At 53.4% G+C, this 21,418-nt stretch overlaps 1 protein-coding gene across 3 annotated transcripts in view; it reads right to left on the bottom strand.

Moving 5' to 3' along the window:
• POLE (DNA polymerase epsilon, catalytic subunit) overlaps nucleotides 1-21,335 on the bottom strand; it is a 30,672-nt gene extending 9,337 nt beyond the window's left edge. The window contains exons 1-32 of one of the 3 annotated variants that reach the window (XM_080402451.1): nucleotides 19,919-21,335; nucleotides 19,625-19,705; nucleotides 19,501-19,545; nucleotides 19,263-19,355; nucleotides 18,558-18,712; nucleotides 17,507-17,648; nucleotides 17,103-17,183; nucleotides 16,730-16,837; nucleotides 16,186-16,296; nucleotides 15,820-15,905; nucleotides 15,121-15,240; nucleotides 14,198-14,330; nucleotides 13,439-13,552; nucleotides 12,305-12,517; nucleotides 11,298-11,405; nucleotides 10,452-10,580; nucleotides 9,999-10,101; nucleotides 9,758-9,904; nucleotides 8,994-9,139; nucleotides 7,919-8,067; nucleotides 7,436-7,528; nucleotides 7,039-7,183; nucleotides 6,363-6,520; nucleotides 4,668-4,863; nucleotides 3,731-3,945; nucleotides 3,338-3,440; nucleotides 3,063-3,143; nucleotides 2,868-2,990; nucleotides 2,559-2,777; nucleotides 2,026-2,235; nucleotides 727-870; nucleotides 238-378 (exon numbers count right to left, since the gene is read on the bottom strand). In XM_080402451.1, the coding sequence (XP_080258577.1) occupies nucleotides 238-378; nucleotides 727-870; nucleotides 2,026-2,235; nucleotides 2,559-2,777; nucleotides 2,868-2,990; nucleotides 3,063-3,143; nucleotides 3,338-3,440; nucleotides 3,731-3,945; nucleotides 4,668-4,863; nucleotides 6,363-6,520; nucleotides 7,039-7,183; nucleotides 7,436-7,528; nucleotides 7,919-8,067; nucleotides 8,994-9,139; nucleotides 9,758-9,904; nucleotides 9,999-10,101; nucleotides 10,452-10,580; nucleotides 11,298-11,405; nucleotides 12,305-12,517; nucleotides 13,439-13,552; nucleotides 14,198-14,330; nucleotides 15,121-15,240; nucleotides 15,820-15,905; nucleotides 16,186-16,296; nucleotides 16,730-16,837; nucleotides 17,103-17,183; nucleotides 17,507-17,648; nucleotides 18,558-18,712; nucleotides 19,263-19,355; nucleotides 19,501-19,545; nucleotides 19,625-19,705; nucleotides 19,919-20,677 (4,851 nt within the window). In that variant the 5' untranslated portion in view covers nucleotides 20,678-21,335. Of the gene's footprint in view, nucleotides 1-237; nucleotides 379-726; nucleotides 871-2,025; nucleotides 2,236-2,558; nucleotides 2,778-2,867; nucleotides 2,991-3,062; nucleotides 3,144-3,337; nucleotides 3,441-3,730; nucleotides 3,946-4,667; nucleotides 4,864-6,362; nucleotides 6,521-7,038; nucleotides 7,184-7,435; nucleotides 7,529-7,918; nucleotides 8,068-8,993; nucleotides 9,140-9,757; nucleotides 9,905-9,998; nucleotides 10,102-10,451; nucleotides 10,581-11,297; nucleotides 11,406-12,304; nucleotides 12,518-13,438; nucleotides 13,553-14,197; nucleotides 14,331-15,120; nucleotides 15,241-15,819; nucleotides 15,906-16,185; nucleotides 16,297-16,729; nucleotides 16,838-17,067; nucleotides 17,184-17,506; nucleotides 17,649-18,557; nucleotides 18,713-19,262; nucleotides 19,356-19,500; nucleotides 19,546-19,624; nucleotides 19,706-19,918 lie in introns of those variants that run through there. The other 2 variants (XM_080402452.1, XM_080402453.1) reach the window with 2 other exon arrangements.
• Nucleotides 21,336-21,418: the final 83 nt, after the last annotated feature.

Raw genomic sequence — 21,418 nt, 5'->3', positions numbered from 1 at the left:
CAAATAAACCGACCCCCCTTTCCCTGACATGCCTTAAGCCACATGCTGATACGCGGTATCTCTGCCCATGCAAACGTGAGTATATTCCCCAGTACTCTGCTGTGCAGGGTCTTTGATTCTTGGTATCTCACCAAGTTGTTGAATTTTTAAGTGCCAGGTATCCTCCCGCACCACTGGCACTCAGGCTAATGAGCTGCCACTCAGCAACCCTTAAAGACAAGCACCTGGAAGAGTTACCTGTGTTTCATACACTCCCTCAATGTCCGGAGCAGAGAGGTCCGCATTGATTTCATTGATGTGCTCTTGGTACATGTCTTCTGGGACAGAGTATTCATACAGGTTGTAAACGATGTTTGAGCGTGGCAGGATCCTGTTCACCTGCCAAGGCGAGGGAGACGCTTAGCAGGGCATGTCACACCATGCGGCACCACTGCCAGGAGCTGGGGTACTTCTAAAGGCTGCAAGGAGCAGGGGTCTGAGCCAGCCCAGCTCCTGGTGCTCCCTTCTAAGGAAATCAGTGGTTTACACTCATGCATGTAACAAATTCCCACAACCTGCCTTCTGGGCAGGCTGGGTTTAGCAGGGGGACTGGATGAGGTACATCTGTGGAGAGGGAGAGTGAGGCCTTCCAAGGCAGATGCTTGTAGTATCTGCTCGCAGCAGAGGTGAAACACCTTATCTCATCACAGGTGGCTGTCTCCCCTTCCAGAAGGGGCAGGTCCTCACCCGCCTATAGGCTGCTCCCTCCTGTGGCTTTGGGACACGCTGGTTGACGTAGAAGACACGGGGGATGCTCAGCCTGATGCAGTGCAGGTTGCTCCCAATTATCGCCCACAGCCTGAAGAGCCCAGGCTGGCTGGTCTCAGCAATCTGCAGGATATGGGGGTACAAAGTTAAGAGTTAGCAGGGAGCTCCGATGCCAGTGCTTACATCTAAGCTGTGGAACACTTTGTGGATTTATATGGCCACTGGTGGCCACAAAGACAGCAGGCAGCTTAAAGAGTCATTGATCTCAGTGCTGGAGTCCCTGTGTCCTGCTACTATCCCAGGCTAAAGCTGGCCCAGCCAACTCAAGCTGACCCTTGATGTCAGCCAAGTCAGCCACGCCACCTCAGGCTCCTGCCTGCACAAGAGCTGCCTGCAGCTCTGAAGGCCCTTCTGGAAGATGAAGTGAGTGACAAGGGGCTGGGATCAGATGGCCATGCGTAACGAGGATTTGTGAAAACGCCTGGATGGCATCACCCTACCTCTGCGTTTGTACATTGGCTGCTTCCAGACATCACTGGAATCCTAGGTCCATCACAGGCACACTGTGCCCAGTGCTAGACTCCCCAGTACAGGAGGGACATGGGCATGGTGAAGAGTTCAGTGAAGGGTCACAAAGACGAAGAAGGGACTGGAGCATTTTTCATAAGAGGAAAGCCTGGAGCAGAGGAAGCTCAGGTGGGACGAATCTCATCAATCTACATAACCTACATGAACACCTGCAGGGAGGGTGCAGAGAGGACAGACCCTGGCTCTTGTCATTGGTGCCCAGTGGCAGGACCAGAGGCCATAGGTACAGACTCGAACACAGGAGGTTCCCTCTGCCCTTGCACAGGTTGCCCAGGGAAGTTGTGGAGCCTCATACCTTGGACGTACTCAAAAGCCATCTGGACACTGTCTAGGGCAACTGGCTCTAGGTAGCCCTGCTTGAGCAGGGGGTTCAGCCAGATGAACCCCAGAGCTGCTTCCAACCTCAGCTGGTGTTTTTGTGGTTCTGTGACTACTGCATAGTGCTGTCCACGGGCTGAACCAGAGCTGCCCCACTGACAGATCTACGCACACGTCCTAGATTCACCCCAAGAATGACCATGTGGGCTCCATACAGACATGCGTGAGCCTGAGGCTTTGCCGCCCCAGCTGGGTTAACACCAGAGTGGCATTGGGGTCAGCAGTCCTTGAACTTCACCGTTTGGCCACACAGTGTAAACTCAGGGCTTAAGCCCCGAGGGTGTCCTCTGCGGTAGGTCCCCTCCCCAGTACCTGCACGATCTGCCAGGGCAAATCCAGGATGCTGCGTGCCGTCCTACGCAGGTAGCTACTCAGCCCTTTGGAGAGAGCATCGCGGACCACTCCTCCACCTGCTGTCACCCCACTGTCCTCCAGCCGCTGCTTCTTCCGCCGCTCCCGCCGCTGCCGCGCCTGCAGCTCCCACTTCTTCTGGTGGTAACGCAGCCAGACCAGCTGCTCGTCCTGAGCAGGGTGACAGCATGCAGGAGTTGAGCCAGAAACCAACACAGGCTTCCCAGCCCCACTGTACTATGTCATACAACTGAGCCCTCCATCCCCCACTCCCACATCACATTCCTGCCCTAGCTGTGAAGCCACCCCCACCCGCCTTTTCTCCATCAGTGGTTATATTTCTCCATCTCCTGGTCATATTTCTTGTAGCCCTGGGCCATGTGCCTGCAGAAGGTTTCAGCAGACCCACATCTTGTTCCTGGCAGCAGCCAAGTTGCTTGGGTGGGCAAGCACAGCCCCATCTGCACATCTCCTCCCCAGTCTGCTTCACCTACCTTGGTTGTGCCCAAGGGCGGAGGTGGACCCAGGATCTCTCGCCAGGACTGGGACATCTCCAGGTACTGAGACATCTGTTGGCTTTCCTCTGCTTCAGGGACTCGCTTCCGCTTATTTGTGATGGGAACCAGTGGTTGACAGGTCTTGGCAGCCCCAAAGTCCTCTATGTCACCCACCTGTGAGCTGGGCGTCCCCTCCGGGGCCTGGTTGGCAAGGACCTGAGGGAGCAAGGACAAAAGGAGGAGGACATGGGTTGCAGGAGAAGAACCCCACCAGCACAGCCAGCACATTTCTGTTGCCTTCTTTACCTGTCTCTTGCCTTCGGAAGTGAAGAGTTCGTTGATTTTTTTCTGTTTGTACACATCGTTCTTCTCCAGGAGTTTCTTGTGGAGCCAGTCTGGGTGCCGGACCCGTGGCACTGGATTCTTTACCTGGAGAGCATCTCCAAATCACACTGAGCCCCCTGACCAAAGCCGCCCTCCTGCCCCCTCACATCCTTGTACCTGCTGCAGGGCTGCGGGAATAGTAATGATTTTTTGGATGGTGCTGCCCAGTCTCTCAATGTAGTAGTCCCAGTCCAGGATCTGTGAAGAGGGCAGAGCAGCAGGTAGCAAAGAAAGCTGAGCAGGCCACTAGACACGGGATCCAGCATCTCCCTGGGACCCCCAGCCCCAGCACCCCACTTCACAAGCATGAGTAGCCTCTGCCCTGGTTGGGCCCCTGAAGGGATGAGCCCTTGTCCTGGAGCAGGGGCCACCTGCAGGGATGCCCCACTCACTGCACGGATGTTGAAGTCCTGCAGCGAAGGGCTCTTCAGCCATTTTCGGAGGTAGTGTTTGCGCACGCTGGGCTCAGCTTGGAAGATGGCAAGAGGGATGGCCCTGGGGAAGGCAGTGAAGCACTTATTACCCACCCAGAGCAAGGTCCTGGCAGCACATTATCCCTTCTCCCAGCCTGCAGAGACCCTCCAAAGCTTCTCTTCCTAGCCCTGTGAGGCCACCACGCAGTGGTCGTAACAGCAGTACTCATCACTAGCCCTGCTCAGTCTGAGATGGCAGCCGGGTGATTACTTGGCCATGCCACCCTGGCTCACTCGCCTCCTGCTACTCTGCCCTTCCCCTTTTGCTTGCACCCACACTCAAAAATCCTGGGCCCTTCAAGACTGAGTTACCTCTCAGTGACTGGAGACCCTTCTGGTCTCTTGGAAATGATGAACCGGCAGCTCAGCCCTGCATCCTTCACCATCTGGTCCCCCAGGAACTCTGCCAGGCGCTTGGCAGTACTGATGGAGGTGGACTTCTGCTCCCCGTAGTCCTCCAGCTTGCGTGACATAGACCGGTTCTCTGAGATCAGCTCAAACAGCTCCGAATCAGGCATGTTGGCAGCCTGAGAGGGAGGAAAAAACCACAAAGCTAGTGAGAACCTAATGATTGAACCTTGCTGCTGTCAGATATGGGGAGTGCTTGCACCCAGCTAATGTGGCTCTTTACGGGGAACCTGGGAATTGCTCCCTGTTGCAGCTGCCGACATGACGTGACCTACTGAGAAGGGAGAGCATGGATCCTAGGCTTGCATCGGTTTATGCCACAGGGGTGGCAGCGCTGCTTTATGCAGCACACACAAGTTAGGCTCACCAAGAACTTGTACAAGGTCACTGCAAAATGGAAGGACCCAGCCACGCTCTCAGTCTCTCTCACCCCCCCAGTTTCTTACATTTTCTTTGCTCTCCCCAGTTATTGTATAGCTGATGGCTCCATGCTTCTCATAAAACACTCCCCAGGCAAGTGGCTCCGTCATTCCCTGCCTCAGCAAATGCTCTCAGCCAGTGTCCGAGGGGTATGAGGGCCACCAAACCAGCTCCATTAAGGAGACAACTGCAGAAGGACGCTGCTCACCCACAGTTACACCCGAACGAAGCACCCTCGCACTGAAAGACGGCAGCCCTAGAGAACCAAAGCAGCAGGAGTATGATGGAATTGACCATCAGAGGCACAGCGGACCACCACTCTGCACAAGTGAAGTCCACCCTCCCCAACAGTGCCTGACTAGCTCTGCCACTTCTTCTCTGGCTCCACCTTGGGAGCACAGACATGCTGAACTGCGCTTACCTTGCTGTAGAGCACATCCAGCCAGTAATCGGCCACCTTGGCCACAGAAGCGTAGACCTCCTCCAGGGTGCTGCCTTTGAGAAAGGCTTCAAATACAGAAGACTGGAATATCTTCACCAGCTGGAGCTCGCCCCGGCGCTTCACCTCAAATCCCTTCAGCTCGGCCAGGGACCCATCCTCATTGAATACTGCATACCTAGGGGACAGAGCCTGGGCAAAACCTGGCCTGCACCAAGGGACACATACTCCAGGATGCCACTGGTGCCCCTCCTGCCAGGATGCTTCTCCCCATGCCACCATGCTGCCACCTGGCGCGTTCAGCAGAGCTGCACTGCTCAGCACTAGGATCATCTTGGAACATCTAGAGGTGGTGCTCTACCCACTCTTACAACTTGGTCTGCAAAAGCATGCCAGCTTGTGCCCCAGCTCATCCATACACATTGGGAGAATGACCCTATTGCATGCAATTAAAGGACGGGAGGCGAGACCCCAGGTGGGGAAATGGATGGAGGAAGACATTAGGAAGAGGTTTAGAGAGAAGGAGGAAACTTTGTCAGCTCACACACTGGCAAAGGAGTTCAGAGGAAACTGGATGTAGCCATGACATGACTACAGGAACACTACACCCTCTCTCCTTTTATCTCCCCCCCCCCCTTTTTTTTTTCCCCTTTAATTTCCCAGCTCTCCCAAATATTTGTACATCTCAAGAAAAAATGCATGGGAGCACCAGCTAAGAGAAGAGAAGGGATACTCAAGCCTGCATCACTTAGCCAGCCCTTCTCCCACCCGACCACATTCCTGTGAGCACAGCCTTTTCTTCCCTCACTGACCATGGTGCCTGCTAGCCACCTCCAGGCTGTTTTGGTTGGAGAGTGACCAAGAAATAAATGTACTTGCTATCATCCCCACACTAAAAGAAACCAACGGGCCCCGAGAGAACATTCCTAAGAACAGAGCTCGCTCAGCTCTTGGCATGACCTCAACTCCTGTGGCAGGGACTCGCTGCCTGCAGAAAGGCACCGACAGGAGATGGTGGGTGCTGAAGCTCATCCAAGGGGGCATTAAGCACAAGGCTGTAAGGACAGAGGGTGCAGGAGGGCAGAGACAGCATTTCTGGGAGCCAGACCCAGGTCTGTGGGCACCCTTCCAGCTAGTGGTTGCTACTGCTCTAGCTTGTGTTCCCATTTAGGAGGAAATCAGTGAAGTTTGAGTACAACCACCCAGTAAATTGACAATAATGGCAGGACCTGTTCCTTCTTCCAGACAGAGAAGGGGAAACATCTAGAGAAGCATTACTGGAGGTCTGTGAACTCCTGAGAGCTGGGAAGGCAGGAATTGGTGAATTTAAACGGATTCACTTGAATATAAACAGCATTGGAAGTCCTCAGAAGGAAAGTCAAAGTTCTCCGGCACACCTCAGACCCAAACAAGGAGATCATGTCTGGTCACCAATTTGGAGAAACGTTGGTTTGCTGTTATCTTCTAGAATTTATTGCCATAGCATGGCACTGGAGGCAAGTGTATAACTGGATTCAAAGACAATCTAGTGTAAGGAACTTCCCATTTAAAGCCAGCAAATCAAGCATGTTGCCAGCTCCAGATGCAAGGACCAACGTGCCCTGCGTGCATGAAGGGAAACAGACCCTCAATCTGTTACCTGGGGAAACCGATAATATTTCAAGCTTGAAGTCTCACCTTTTCTTCAGCTTCTTGCCCTCCTCCTTGGAAGCTGGGAGGATCATGGCCAGGTACGGTCCATCCACTTCAAAAAAGATGCTGTTCTCCGACCGTGTGACATAGGTGAGAGAGGCTGGGTCCTGTAGTTCCTGGTACTGATCATTTGTGAAGCCTTCCTATGGGCACAGCCCCAGGAGAACAGCTTCACTCAACAGCTGGGCTGGTTACACCAGGAGATGCCCCTTGGGCACACCCTGCCCAAAAGGGAACACTGACCACCCCTCTGAAAGCTACAGCACAGTTTGGGACTCAAATCAAGACATCTAACCTGCCTGTTGAAAAGAAAAATGCTTTGGACCCTAAAATTATGTTATTTTGTCTTAAAGAACCTGGAGCAAGCAGAGGATGGGTTTGGACCTTGCTCTAGTCTGGATTCCCCGCCTGCACAGGTGAGCATGCATCAGCCCTGGCCTCTTACACACCACCCTCTCTGCTGCAGGGACATCAGAGCCTCTCCCTCTGCTGTCAGGTGGTCTCTGGGGCAGAGAGCAGCTGTGCAGCAAGCAGAACCATCAGCCCCAACGTCCCACTCACTACACAGGGTGCAGAGATGGGAGAGGCCCTCCTCCATCATCAGCCCTCCACCTCCTTTTTCCCCAGACTGAGAGCTGGCCGGGATGGGTACAAAGCTCACCTTCACCAGGATGTTCAGCATGGCACCTGGGTAGGAGATTGTCACCTTTGGCTTCTTGGCATTGGTTGACTTGATGACAAAGTTCTCTGGGAAACTGTTGGGGAGGACACACCAAATCCCATCGGTATCCAGTTCCAGAGGTCTCCTAAAGAAGGAAGGTCACTGTCAGGAGAGCGTATGATGGGTGAGGATCAGCTCTGTGTCCCACATAAAGGCAAAAGCAGCCTGTTTCATCCACTTGGTCCCTTCTGCAAAGCAAACCCTCACGATACAACAGAATAACCACACCACTGCCACATATCTGAATCTTCAACATTGACTGATAAAAGCTCAGTGTGCTCCCAGATCTGTCCCAGATGCAAACAGACCTTTCTTCCCCAGCTCAGCACATACTCACCCAATCTGCTCGATCAGTTCCCTGGCCTGAGTGATGATATTCGCTCCTGTGAAGCATACGATGCCAGCCATTTCCATGGAGTACCAGCGAGCTCTGTGAGCAGAGGAATGAAGAGCATGAAGCACTCCCTCCCAAACCCAGCTATGGAAAGGGCAGGAGGACCTCCAGAGTAAGAAGGGCAAGAAACCCATCAACACTGGCCCTTAGTATATAGTTCTCCTTGGCCTAGTTATGATGCTTCAGAAAAGCTGGACACCCACTAACAGACAGGATTCCCATCACTTATGCCCAACACTTAATGTCTGGCAGGAGTCTCTAGGATGAGAAGTCATCGGCAGAAGCGAGAAGAGTGTTGCAGGCAGCACTCACCTTCATCCTGGTGCTGCAGAAGCAGAAGCAGCAAGTGATAGTCTCCCTAGAACAATCCCAGTTTCCAAGGGTCCTCTCCAGAGGACCCCAGCATCACCCAGCGGGGAGACTCACCCTTTCCGCATGACGTAGCCATAGAAAGAGTTGAGGATGCACTTGTGGGCCAGCTGCAGGGAGTCATACAGGATTTCCATGTTCTTGCAGCGCTTCACTTCAGAGGCATCTCCTGTCTCCACCGCAGCAGACAGTTTCTTCTTCCACACCTGCAAGCCACAGGCAGTCAGGATGATCCCACACATCGCTACTGGTGGTATCCAACCGGCTCCCCCTCTGTCCCAGTATAGCATGACAACTCTAGAATGGTATCTTTGCCAAAGATCAGTAGCATGAGCTGAACATTCCCTTTTCTTTTGCAGCAGAGCAGGAGCTGGCCAGAGGCACTTTGCCACACAGTAGGAGGAACCTGCAGCACCAACTGTAATCTGACTGTGATCAGAGTTCAATCAGCACCAGCAGCGCTGCCTGTCTGCACCAGCTGTGCTGCGCCATGTGCACAGGCCAGAACTGAACACGCTGCCTGCAGCAGCCCATGATGTTCTGGCTAAATAGCAAAACCACCTGTGCAGAAAAAGCCTCTTGGCCAGCTCCATGATTCATGGCAGAAGAGGCATCGGTGAGTAACCACAAAGCAAATGGCTCGTTAATTAACTCCACCAGAGTCCTAGGGCCTTGTCATTGCCTCCAACACACTCCAAGAATAATGTGCCCTGGTCTCCTCTAGCATGAACCTAAATCAGCAGAGAACTAGAACATCCTCCTGGAATCAACTGTTCCTTAACGCAAGGTCTAGGCCTTTCTTCCTACATGAAGAGACAAGCCGAGAAGCCAGGTCTAGACTGAACCCAGCCAGATCAGATATATCACAACAGAGACTAGATGAGGATTTGCTAAACCCAGTGAAAACTGGAGATGCAGCTTTGTTTCTGACAGCACCACGGAGGCAGTAAATGCCATGGCAGCAGCCACTACAGATTCAGCAGCAAGCAGCCACAGCTGTCAGGAGCTCCACCATGTACTTCGCAAAGACGAAGGCTGAATAGAGCAATCCTTTAGGGCTTGGATCTTGGGTGAGAGGTAAGAGGTCCCCAGCCTTAGCAAGACAAGTTAAACCAGAGACTGAGCTTGCTACCTTGTGCAGCCCCTTGAACTCGTAGCGGCGGTCCCTGAAAGCTCGTACTGTGTCCACATAGAAAGAGTTCTCTCGCTGGCAGATGGTGGTGACTCGTTCCTCCACCTTGGTGACATGGATCTTCTTGTACGCCTTGCGGCAGTAATCTAGTCAAGGGAAAAGGCAGAGGGAGCTTCTCAAGGATGGGCACAGTATGAACAGGGAGACATCTAAGCATCAGGCACAGGTAATCAGGGAGATGGTCCTGCTCCAAAGGGAGCGGAAGGAAGGCACCAGCACAGAGGAAAACAGTACCTCCTTACGGAGAAACAGGGACAGGTGGGGGAAAAACTCATGATGCATGTATGGCCCAGCCACAAACCCAGGCTCTGCCCCCAGCCAGCAAGATGGTTCTGCTGAAGAGCAGCACGCCAGGTGATGGGATAACGTTATGTTTCCCTTTCATTAACAGGCTTAAACTAGCAGCCTTCCAAAAAAAATTAAAAAAATAAAAATTGAAGTCATTCACGTTTCAGCTCTCAACAGGAGAGCTCCACAGCTCTCAACAGACAAAAGGAGAAAAACTGACACAGGCACCAGTGCCTGACCTCTCTTTGGGAAGCACACAGGAGCCTGCCAGCATCCTTGAGAAGGGCTGCCTGAGAGCAGACCCAGTCTGAACCCACCCCACAGCTGTAAGAGAGGTAATCAATGGTAAGCACCACTCAGTCTAGGTTGCAAAACTGCTCCAGATCGTGAGCTTGATTATTTTTTTTTTTTTTTACCTGCCAGCCGCTTTTTCTCATATTTGGCCTGTTCTTCCCGGGAGAGCTCGTGGAAGGCGCGGGGTGCTCCCTCAGGGGACAGGGCGGGGAACTTCTCCGACTCCAGCTGCTGCTGGATGCGGTGATACTCACTGCGGCTGGCAGGCACTGCGGAGGAGGGCAGCCATCAGTTTCCCAAGGGAGAAGCAGGAATTAGTCTCCATCTTTGTAGGCTGGACTGCACGGTCCTTACTGTACTTACTGAACTCTCCTCTCCACTGCCAAGTCATCCGGCGCTGACAGTTGGCACCTGGTTTGTTGAAGTCACAGGCAGCACATGTGGCCTCATCCACCACAGCTGAGGGCTAGACATGAGCAAGAGACACAAAGGTGTTAGAGGGGACAGCTCTCCAAATGACAACTCATGCCAGCACAGGTGCTGGGTGGCACTAGAGCACAGACATAAACATCAGAGATGGTACTCGGTGAGCACTCCTTTCCAGAACCTTTCAGGAACACAACACCCACAAAAACAATAGCTCAGCCTCAGCACAGCTGGCATCACGGCAGCCTGAGTGAATTTCGCACCCAGCCTTATAGGATCCCTCTGCCCTGAGCCAAAAGTTCAGGCCTCGCTGCTAAGGGGATCCGATCAGAGGGATCACTAAGGTCATCTGAAAGACAAATTAGGAGAGATGAGGTTGATGTTACCCACTTGCAGCCTGTTGGTCAGAATGATGTTGGGGTACATGGCCCCCACATCTAGATGGTAGATAAGGGGACACTCAATTCTGTTCGGAACATCCTTCAGGGAATTCAGTTTGACCTTGATTTCATCACAAACCTGTGGCGAGACAAAAAGTCAAATAATTGTTGAATTTGGTCCTTTACTCCTGGACAGGGACAGACTCTGGGGAAGGATTTAAAGGACCAGAGGAGCAGCATTAAGGAAGGACTCCTTGATCACCAACCAGTACTTTAGGTTTGGTTTTGGACCTCCAAGGTAGGCTTTACCTGTGAAAGGTGAGAGCAACTACTTCCTAAAGGTTACTCGGATCAAGGACCTTTTCAGTACAAATGGGTTAAAGGAGACAACAGCAAAGACCAGAAGTCCTCAGTCACTAACTGATGATGCCCCCCAAGAAACTCCAGGCTCAGCTTTGGAGAGGGGTGACCTGCGCTTTGTAGCCATTAAGAAGTCATGAATGAGAGGAACATAAGTATTTGGGATATCTGAGGGGTCTGTCTTCTCACTAAATCCTGTCTCACAGCTTTGCTCCTGGTTGAGCATGCAAAGGGGAAAGCAGGAACCGCATCCCTCAGCCAGGACAGAGACCCTGCATCCCCGGGGTGTGCTCCAGCACCTGGGCAGGGGTGTCCTGGCTAGGGCTGCTGGAGGTGGTGGCTGCTTACAACATCCCTTAACACCATCTACTCTGCAGGTGTCCATAGATAAGCTTCTTGGTCTCTCTCAGTAGAGCACAAAATGAAGATGAACAGGCACTTTAAAGCTGCAACTCAGCCCTCCCTGCCAAGCCCAGCCAAGCCACAGGCAATGTACCTCCTGGAAGTTGGTGACTTGATCCAGCGGCAAACGCTCCTCCTCCTCGATGGCGTGCCGCAGCGTCTTCTCCACACGCTGCACCAGGAAGTCAAAGGCAGCAGGATTCTGCAGGGGCATGGGAATGGTACCGAGACCATGGGCAGCCATCCCCAGCTGCAGGCTGGCAGCTCCTGCCCTGCTGCTCATGTCTCTGCCTGACTTGAGGAGCTCTAAGCACAGCCCTTCAGCGTAGGGCATCATACTGAGACACAGGCAGGGCTGAGACCACCGACACCAGGTCAGATTTAAAAAAAAAAGCAACAAAAGGAAGAGATGAGGGCAGCTAATGAGCAGCCAGTTGCATTTGTGTTTGGTAGTGCTGCACCTCTCACAGCTGCATGCTGGCTGGTGCAAGGGTCCTAAGAATCAGACTTAGTCTAGATCCTTTTATACACCCAGTATGTGCTCCCCCATGATCATTCACTAGATCATATCCACCATCCACCAAAGCGTCTCACACTAAGTGTGACGCATCTCACAGCAGAGAGTGAAACCACATCTGAAAACTTATAAGAGTCCATGAACACAAGATAGCAGTGAAGCAGGGCAAGGGGGAGGTTGCAGAGACAGCAGCATGAACCAGAAAGAGATGAAAGACTCCCAGGAAGGGTTCAGAAGAAGCTTAGTTTGGGTGGAAGGACAGAGGGAGGACAAGACAGGGGACAGAGGCATATTTTCCAGGAACCACTGGCTCAAAACCTCCACTTCGCTGGTCTCCCTTGCTGTCAACAAGGTCTGGCTTGCTTTCAGTACGTGACACATATGACACCTGCTCTCCCAGTGAAGCACAGACAGCCACTTGGAGGCCTCCTCCACATCCTCCCCAGCCCAGCTCCGTGCAGCTTCAGGTGCTCAAGGTCTGCCCAAGCCCAGCAGGGACACGTGGGAGATGTTAACACCAGCAGAATGTTATTCCTCACTGCCACATTCCGTGAGGACAGTAGTTGGCTGCATTGGCCCCTTACCATTTTGAAGCGGCAGGGGATGTCACTGCGGAAGACCCCAGATTCCAGTGCTTCCACGTGACCTCCCACATATGTCTCTGAGTCCAGCACATGGCCATCTTCTGTAAGTTTGTTGAATTCCTGCTCCTGCTTGTTAGGGAAGATTATGTTGGCATGGTAGGCCTGAACCATCAGCAGTGCCTCACACAGTGTCCCAGATCCTTTTCTTAACACCTGAAGGAGAGACATCAAAGCTGGTTTTAAACTCAAGAAGAGTAGATTTAGATATAAGGAAGAAATGTTTTACACAGAGTGTGGCGAGGCGCTGGGACAGGCTGCCCAGGGCAGCTGTGGGTGCCCCATCCCTGGCTGGGCTCAAGGCCAGGCTGGACGGGGCGGGGAGCAGCCTGGGCTGGGGGGGGTGTCCCTGCCTGTGGCAGGGAGCTGGACTAGGCGATCTCTGAAGGTCCTTTCCAACCCAAACTCGATTCAGCAAGCAGTGCTGTACCACCACTGGTGGGACCGGATGGGCCTTACAGCCACATCAGCAAGCCAGACTGTTTCAGCTGGTGACACACGTGCGACCATGCAGCAGATAGTACTGCAGCCCATGGCAAACGTGATGGGAGCAAGTGAGAAACCAACACAGACTCCTTTGTGTCGGCTGGGAGGAGAGCAGGCAAAGACCTCCAGTCTTTGCATTGTCTCCAAATGGACAGTGCAAAGACCTCCAGACCCCTGCTGCCATCATCTCCTGATGCTACTCCACTGTCAAGTGCCTTTTGTAAGCTAAACCGGATGGCAGGAGAGGGACATTTCCTACATGCTTAGCACATCCTCCCAACAGCTGACAACAGCCACCAGGAGACCCAGCTTTGCATGACTACAAGTAATCCTGGCTGAGCATGTAGCACCAACCATACATTCTTGCTCCAGCCTTTACTGTGGACCCTCAGGTCTCTTGTTCTTAGACACATCTCTCAAAACACATTGGGGCTATGGAGAGAAAGGAGTAGCTTCCAAATCCATCCTCCTCCCTGACACAGATGGGAAAGTGCCCAGGCAGTGGGAGTCGGGTCCATGGCTTAGCCATGCGGTGTGGGAGATGTGGCTCTTCACCCAGCAAAGAAATCGTCATTTCAGGAGTACACCCACCTCGTCAGGCTCCATGGGAATGATGGTACACAAAGCAAAAATGAACGGATGCACATACTTCATATACATGTAATAGGTGGCAACTGCATCAGACACCGAATAGGTGGCCAGGGTCTGTTGGGGAAGGGTATGAGGCAAATTAATCCCAATCACACATGATGGAGTAGCTCAATGACAATCTTTCATTGCTTCCTGCTGGACACGATTGTTATCGGCAGGAAGAAGGGAAAGGTGCATTTCTACATATCCTAGGTAGTAAAGAATAATCTGTTTGCTTCAGAGGACATCCTGCTCTAGCTCTAATTACACCATGATACATCAGCTTTGTATGAGAAGAAATGGGGAGGATAAGCTCATGGCACATACACCGCTCATATGGGAATCAGGAGGCTGCTCCAGCAGAAATCCCCTGCCCACGACACCTTGAGTGCTAAACCTATTCCTTGTCCCTCCAGCAAGTCATGGCTCTTTGTGACATTTCCGATTTAGGTGGTGCCTGCCACTTTGCCTTGATGTAAATAAATACAGAAAATACACAGCTCAATGCCAGTGCTAGAAACACTTCAAGAAATCCCTTTCTCCCCACAAGCTTAACTGCTTCTAAGGCATTGGCAATTGGGGAGGCAGGCAGTTAATTTCGCAAAACCCACTGCATTAAGCAAAAACATTTTGTAACACTTTAACAATACAATCATATTGCAGTTGCTCTAGGCTTGCTTTCTAATTGCTCAGAGGAGATACAGCACTTGGAGGGAATACCTGAGGCTCCTCCATAGCCATCCGGCACATCTCTTCAGGGTCCAGCTCCACTGGATCATAACCCAGTTTTGCTTTAGCTGCTGCTTTCAGGTTGTGACTTCCCACTGGGAGGTAACTGTCTCTCTTCACCCACCTGGACAGAACCACGAAAATACCAGTTCGTGCAAAGAAACCAGCCCTGCCCTTCAAAAAGGGGTTCAGGCTTGCAAACAGGACCTCAGTTGCAAAAGGGACCTCTCACCAAGAACAGCCGAGAGCTGAGCATCCAAGCACAGATGAGTAAGAGGCTGCTCAGCTTCAGATATCCTGCATTTCTACCAATGCACTTAAATCCCAACCAGGACAAACCCCGCTATCCGTACCATCATCACTGCTCAGAATTACCACATTCCAGCTCCCTCACTGGCTCTAAGTTAAACATTTAGCCACTGGAGGAGACACTACCAGGACTGCAAGGACAGCCAGCCACTCTCCAAAGTCCAGACACTGCTCCAGTGGAGGAAACCCACACAAACCCCCCAGCTTCTCTCTGCCCCATGCACCCACAAAGTGTCTTTCCTCTTCTAGCTGTAGTGGGGGTTGGGTTAGGATATAATCCTTTCCCTACTCCAATGGCTTGATCTTATCCCACCCTTTTTCCACTCCCCCAAACCTGACCTCAAACACCAAAGGACAGCCACCAGCAGGCTGCAGGGAGAGAGTCAGCCCTGACAGCCCTTCACAGGGAAGGCTTAGCAGCTTCTGCAGTAGACTGCCAAGGGAAAGTAGGACATGAAATGGACTATCACACCAGCCTAGGGAGGTGCGAAACAGGAAGGCTTCCAACAAGGCAGGAGGACCGTATTCAAATACAAGTGCAGGTATTTTATACAAATTCAAGAAATAAAGACACAGTTATAGAGTAGAGGAGCAGCATTTGGTACCTTAGACAGTCCATGTGGATACACTGGGATGCTTTGTACTCTCCCTGGCTGTCCTTCTGAAATCCAATTTCCTGATACATATTAATTCCATGAGCTGCTGCTCTTGATTCTACAAAGGGCCTGGGGAAAGAGGCAGCATGAAAAAAAGGAACAGAACAGCCATTTCCCTTCACCTCCAACAACGGTTTCACAACTGCTTTGCTAGAAACTATCTAAAGAATTTTTCTTGTGATTTATCCATGCCATCTGGCCACTGACAAAACTTCCTGCAGGACAGAATTGCAGCATGACCCAAGAAGCAAAACTGCTTGCTTACATCCTGCACCAGGAGGTAGAGGCACGTGGTCGCTCTCCCCTCACCTCCCCAAGGCTTGCCTGCACCCCCCTCCCCAATATCCTCCGGGTCTCTTTTGACCCTCTCCCTGCTCTCCCAAGGCTGGGGTCATCTGTTACACCAACATTGCCACCTCGACAAGGGTTTAAGGCAGCCCAGCCAAGCAGATGGGATGCTACAGAAGCTCATATTTCCAAGCCAATGACCACAGGATTTTGTGAGATGCTCAAACTGACCAGACAGGTGGTATGGACCATACATTATCACCACTGTGTGAACTATGGAAGGATGTTGAGGCTGGTCCCTGACCCTGCCCCACAGCTCAGATGACACCTTGCCAGCTTAGTTTTCATTCCTGATCTTACCAGTCAAAGAAGTCTCCGTTGTATGTGACAATGATGGTGGGCTTGGTCTCCTGGACATGTTCAAACCACCTCTGGATTAAATGAGCCTAGGTTGAAACAGAAGAGTGGAAGAAATACATATATAAAGTAACTTCATCTCCTCCACGGACAGGTCATGGATACCATACAGTTTACTCCACCCTTCCCTTTTCCTCCACACCCAGCCCAAGCCTGACCTCTATCACCCTTATTACCAAGAAAAGAAAGCATGACCAGCCCTGCCGGACCCACCGTGTTTCCCAGCAAGGGAGCCTACCAAATGATTTGTTCTTTTTGGCCAACAAGAGCCCCAGGCAAGTAAAAGTCTGCTGGGCAGAACATACTTACTTCATCTGGTTCATTAAAGACACAAAATGGACCCTCATACTCTGGCTTGGGAGTAAACTCAAAGTCTTCGATATCCTCCGAGACGATCTCCCTGTTTGTGATCAGGTAGCCCTAGGGAGGTGACAAGGAGGCAGTTAGGAGGACTTGGCTTGCAGGCAACCCGAAAATGCTGTCCAAACAATGGGACATTTTCCTCTTGAAAGCCAGAGCTCTGTCAAGGGGGAACAACTGTTTGGGAGTCATCTGCTGAACCATTGCTGACCATTGGCTAAGGAGGCCATGGGGAGACAACACAGGACATGACTGTCCCTGTGGTCTCCAGGTTACAACTGCTCCCTCAGAGGAACACCAGCAACCTGAACTGGTATCACAAAACTAATTATCTTATGCATCATTCAGACTTTAATTTCATTTCCACAGCCACACACCAAGCACTGGCAGCAAGGCAAACCTGGAGCAAGCTGGGTTGGAGGCGAAACACTGGCCTGCTCCCCAGCTTTGCTGCTGGCTGCAGCGTGGAGGAAACCACTCTGCTCTCCCTTACCTGCCCATCAATCATGTAGGAGATCATCATGATCTGGTCTGTCTCTGCATCAGGAAACTTCAAAGGCAGTTTGGTAGTTTCAATGTCAAAGGCGAGAACAACAGGATCCTGAACAGGACCAAATCCATTAGAAAATATTCTAAAAATGACTTGAATGTAAAGAGCAATTCCCATCAAGCCCAGTGCTAGCCTAGCAAGCAAACCATGTCTTCTAGACATGTCATTTGTCTTCTTTATCAACCCCTAAATCACTACTCAAGCCCAGAAACAAATCTTTCCCCCTGCGCACCACAGTGACTCCAGCAGCACATCGGAAACCAGACACAGCAGCCGTGCACCTGGTCAGACCGATGCCTGCCTGACCAATGCTCACCGGTCGCTCCACAAGGTCATCTCGGCAGGTGATTTCAGGGGGGTAAGTGCTGCCCCGGTATCGCACGTTGTACCAGTGAGCCTGTCAAGAGATGAGGGCGGGCAGTGCCTGACTGTGGGGCCAGCTCCTCGCATCGCTTTGGCTGCTAGGGACAGTCCTGCATGAATTAAATGCAGCCCAGAAGAAAGGCTCAAACTGCAGTGGTGCATCAATCATTTGACTTTTCTGCATGTCATTAACTGAGGAGAAGGCCCAGCAGTACAGGACTAAGCTTTACACATGAACTTATTGTCACCAACGCCTTTACAAAGATCCTGGAAAGAAAACATTTCCAACCTGCCTGCACTTCAGGAGTAGAGCAGCAGGAAAGTGAAGCTCTTTCAGCTTCCCTATTCCTTACTCACCACATGGATCTTCAGGTCAATGGAGACACGAACGTGGTAGGGTACATCATACTCCCGCATATCCACAATGTTGTCCATCTGGGTGGCAACCTTTCTGGAGATCCCCTCCTCATCTGTGCTCAGGCTGCCTCCGCTCAGAGTGCTGCAAGGAGCAGAGCGAGGCAGCTGCCTTACTGAAGCACACAACTTCACATGCTTGGCTGCGAGGGACAGCCATGTGGCACTGGTGACACCCAGCAGCAGGAGTCAGTGACAGGAGAGAACAGGAAACTGTTCCCCACCATGCAATCACACCCTGCTTGCAGAGGTGTCCCCGGAACAGACAGCAGACGCAGTCCTGTCACTCCCATCTCAATTCACCTTTTCTCATGTTTGTGAGCTGTGTCTGCTCAGATGCACAGCCAGACAAACCCCTGGGTGATCGTGTAGTGAATCGTTCTGCCAGCACTAGATTTATAAGTAAGGTAATGAGTCTAAGCATAACAAGGCAACCTGGGAAGCACTTTGAACAGGGATGGCATGCCTTCCAGGTGAGCAAGGAGTGCTTGTCGCTCAATTCTTCTTCCTCAAGTTTCAGCTGAAATCAGACTGCACGGCCAGGAAACCAGAGGGGCAAATTTTTCATGTGTATGTTCTGGTTGACTTAAAAAACAAAGTTTATTTTTTTTTCATATCTGCAACTGTGTTTCCAATCTTGTAAACAAGTGCCTGGCTTTTATTCAGATAGAAAATGTTTGTTGGGGTTTTTTTCCACTTTAGTCACAGCTAGAAGGTTGCCCGGTGCCTCTCGGTATCCCTTCTCAGGGACAGGGCATCTGTTCAACCGGAAGGCAGAGGTACCACCACAGCACATCACATCCCAGAGGCTCTTGGGCCTCTTGATGTGCAGCACTGAGCTAGAAGAACCATCTCAGAGATGGGTGGCAGAGAGGCATAGCTGGGGTCAGACCTCAAGCAGGACAACGCCTCTCTGAGGACAGCTAAGAAACAGTTAAGGGAATCCAATTATTAACACAAAGGACTGACCAGTCACCCTAAGCAGAGCTCCCACCTTGACAGCATGGCCACGTAGACATCGCTCGCCTGGTCTCGCTCTCTGTTTTTCCTCACAGCAGGAGAGATCTCTTTCCGCACTTTCACCAAGTCATCCACTGTGTAGAAGGACAGCTTGATGTAGTTCCTCTTCAGGCCCACCAAATGGTTTGGCTGCAAAGCAGCAAGACACCAGCTCAGGGAAGATGAGTACTGAGGGATGGTCAGCATAAGGGGGGTGGGGAAGGCAGATTAGACTGATGCAGGTGCAAGAACTGGCCAAAAAAAGGTGCCAGTGGGTGGGAGAGTCAAGCACCAAGAAGAGACCCTGGTGGGCATGTCAGGGAAGAATTCAAGAGCTGCACAGCAAGGGCCCAGCCAGCCCTGCTGCCCATGCAGGCAGGCCCACAAGCAGGATTCAACCCAGGGAAGAGAAGTCAAGAATGAGCATCCTCCTCTTCCCACAGTACCCTCTCCTCCTCCAATCATTAATTCCTGTAAATAAACCTCTTGAACACACAGTGAAACAGCTGATGTGCTCAAGGAAAGTAATTACTACCAATCAGCAACTAGCCTTAATTAACCCATTTCTGATAAGCACCACAAACAGCACTAAGAGGCTGAAGTCAAGCATGGTTTCCCTTCACTAGTCAGTCCCTTCCTACTTCAGGTCCAAAAGAAAACCCCCACTACTCAAGAGCACAAAGGGCAGAGTAATACCGACCAGGTCCAAGTCTTCTTTGGGGATGGTTTCCAGCTTTGCAATCTTTCCTTGGAACTTCTTGGAGAGGAAGGAGGACACTTCTCGCTCACAGCCCTGATGAGAGACGGAGGCTGAGCAGCATGGCTCTGTCTCTCAAAAGACTATGGTCCCAAAGCAGCTTGCCCAGGTCCTGAGCTCCCCAGCGACCTGCTTGCCCTGTACCCTGGAGACCTCAGCCCTCCCAGGGTCCCCTCCTCACCTTCCGGGTGGCGATGTAGAAGTAGGGCTTGTAGGGCAGGGCCACCTAGGAAACAGCAGATGGGTGATGGTGGCAGGTCCACTCGTGGGACCCTGTACCCCACCCAGCCTCCCCAGGGACCCACCTTGAAGCGGCTCCCATCCTCCTGGATGAAGTAGTAGTCCACAGCACTCACTGACCGCCGGTCCTCGTCCAGCACCTCTGTCTGCCCATAGACACCATGGACTCAGTGGAGTTCCTCCTGCGAGACCTCTCAGGCCTCCCCCGTCCCTCCGTGGGCCTCCCCTCCCCCGGGCCCCCCCTCCCCTCGTGGGACTCCCTTCCCCCCGTGGGACTCGACTCCCCCGGGCCCCCCGTGGGACGGCCCCCTCCACCGTGGGACTCCATTCCGTCGGATGCCCGCCCCCCCGGTCCGCACCGGGTGCATGTTGATAAGCCATCCCGTCCGCTCGCCGGGCTCCGCTGGCCGCTCGAAACCGAACAGCGCGTCCAGCCGGTCCGTGCGCTGCGATCGCTCTAGGCGCTTGAGAGCGGACAGCGCGGGTCCATCGTCCCTGCCGGCCGCCGCGCCTTCAGCCCCCTCCGCCGGCTCCCGGCGCCCCCACCGCGCTGCCCCGGGGTGCCCGCTGCCGCCGCCCCGCGCCATCCCGCCCGCCCCGCGCAGCGTTTCCCGCGCTGCGCTCGCGCTGCGCTCCGTTCCCGCGAGAGCACAGCCACCCCGCCCCGCGGCCGGAGCGCAAATCAGAGAGCGGCCCCACCGGCACCTCCCGCCAATGCCGCGTGCAGCGCCCCGCCCCGCGGTGCCGCCCGCTGCGGGGCTGCGGCGGAGGGTGGGCGCCCCCTGCCCCCGCGGCGGAGCTGCCGCCCCTTGGCCGGCGAAGGTCCCTCCCGCCCCCGAGAGGCGGAGGAGCTGCCCAGGGGACCGGGCGTACACGCCGAGACGCCGGGAGCCCTGCCCGGCGCGGGACTCCGGGGCCTGCCCAGGCCGGGGCGTGCGGCTGCCTCCTTCGCCTCCGCGGAGCCGGCCCGCAGCGGGGCACGGGTCCTCGGGACACGCGCGTGGACACAGCGACACGGGACACAGACGTGGGACGCATCGACACCGGAGACACCGATGCAGGACACAGAGACATGGGACACGGAGATGGGACACACACAGGATGCACAGACGCGGCATGCACAGGGATGGGACACAGACGCAGGTCACACGCAGGATACACAGACGCAGGACACACAGACAGGACACAAAGACACGGGACACACAGACACAGGTCACAGACGGGGGACTCAGGCACGGGACATACGCAGGACACACTGACGGGACTCAGCTGGCTACAGGCAAGGTGCTGCCGTCATCAGCACCCATGCGCAGGACCCAAATCACACACCAGCCCCAGCCCCTCCTCCTCCGGGGTGGCAGGGGCGGGGCAGGTCACTGGTGTTGGCACACACACGCTCGGGGTTCACAAGCACGTGCGCTCTCGGGTCCCCTGAGCACCAGCGTGGCCCCTCTGTCTCCCCGGCACCCCTGCCTGGACCCCAGCCCCACCCCGTGGGTCCTTCACTCAGCAGCTGGTCCAGCTCCAATTTTGCTGGTGAATACACAGGCACACCCCACCCCCACGGTTTTGGGAGATACTCTCGCCCCCCCACCAGACACGCAGGCTGTGACACAGGGTCCAGCTCCTGCTACGCAGAGCCCCTCCTTCACCTCGCACTGGTGTGTGTCCCCAGTACCTAGATTTGGGGACACCATCCCCACCCCATGACTGGAGGTTAAAGACCCCGCTTACTCCAGTAGCTGCACTGGGACACCACTCACTCCAGGCAGTGACACCAGGTCCCCTGAATCAGACCCAGGTCTCACCAGCAGTTGGCTCTTGGCCCTTGCAGCACACCCTCGCACTGGGCAGAGTGA

Source organism: Falco punctatus (assembly GCF_963210335.1).
Source record: "Falco punctatus genome assembly, chromosome: 1".
Classification (NCBI taxonomy): Eukaryota; Metazoa; Chordata; class Aves; order Falconiformes; family Falconidae; genus Falco; species Falco punctatus.
Note: the sequence above shows the minus strand (reverse complement) of the source record. Positions and strands in the feature narration are given on the sequence as shown.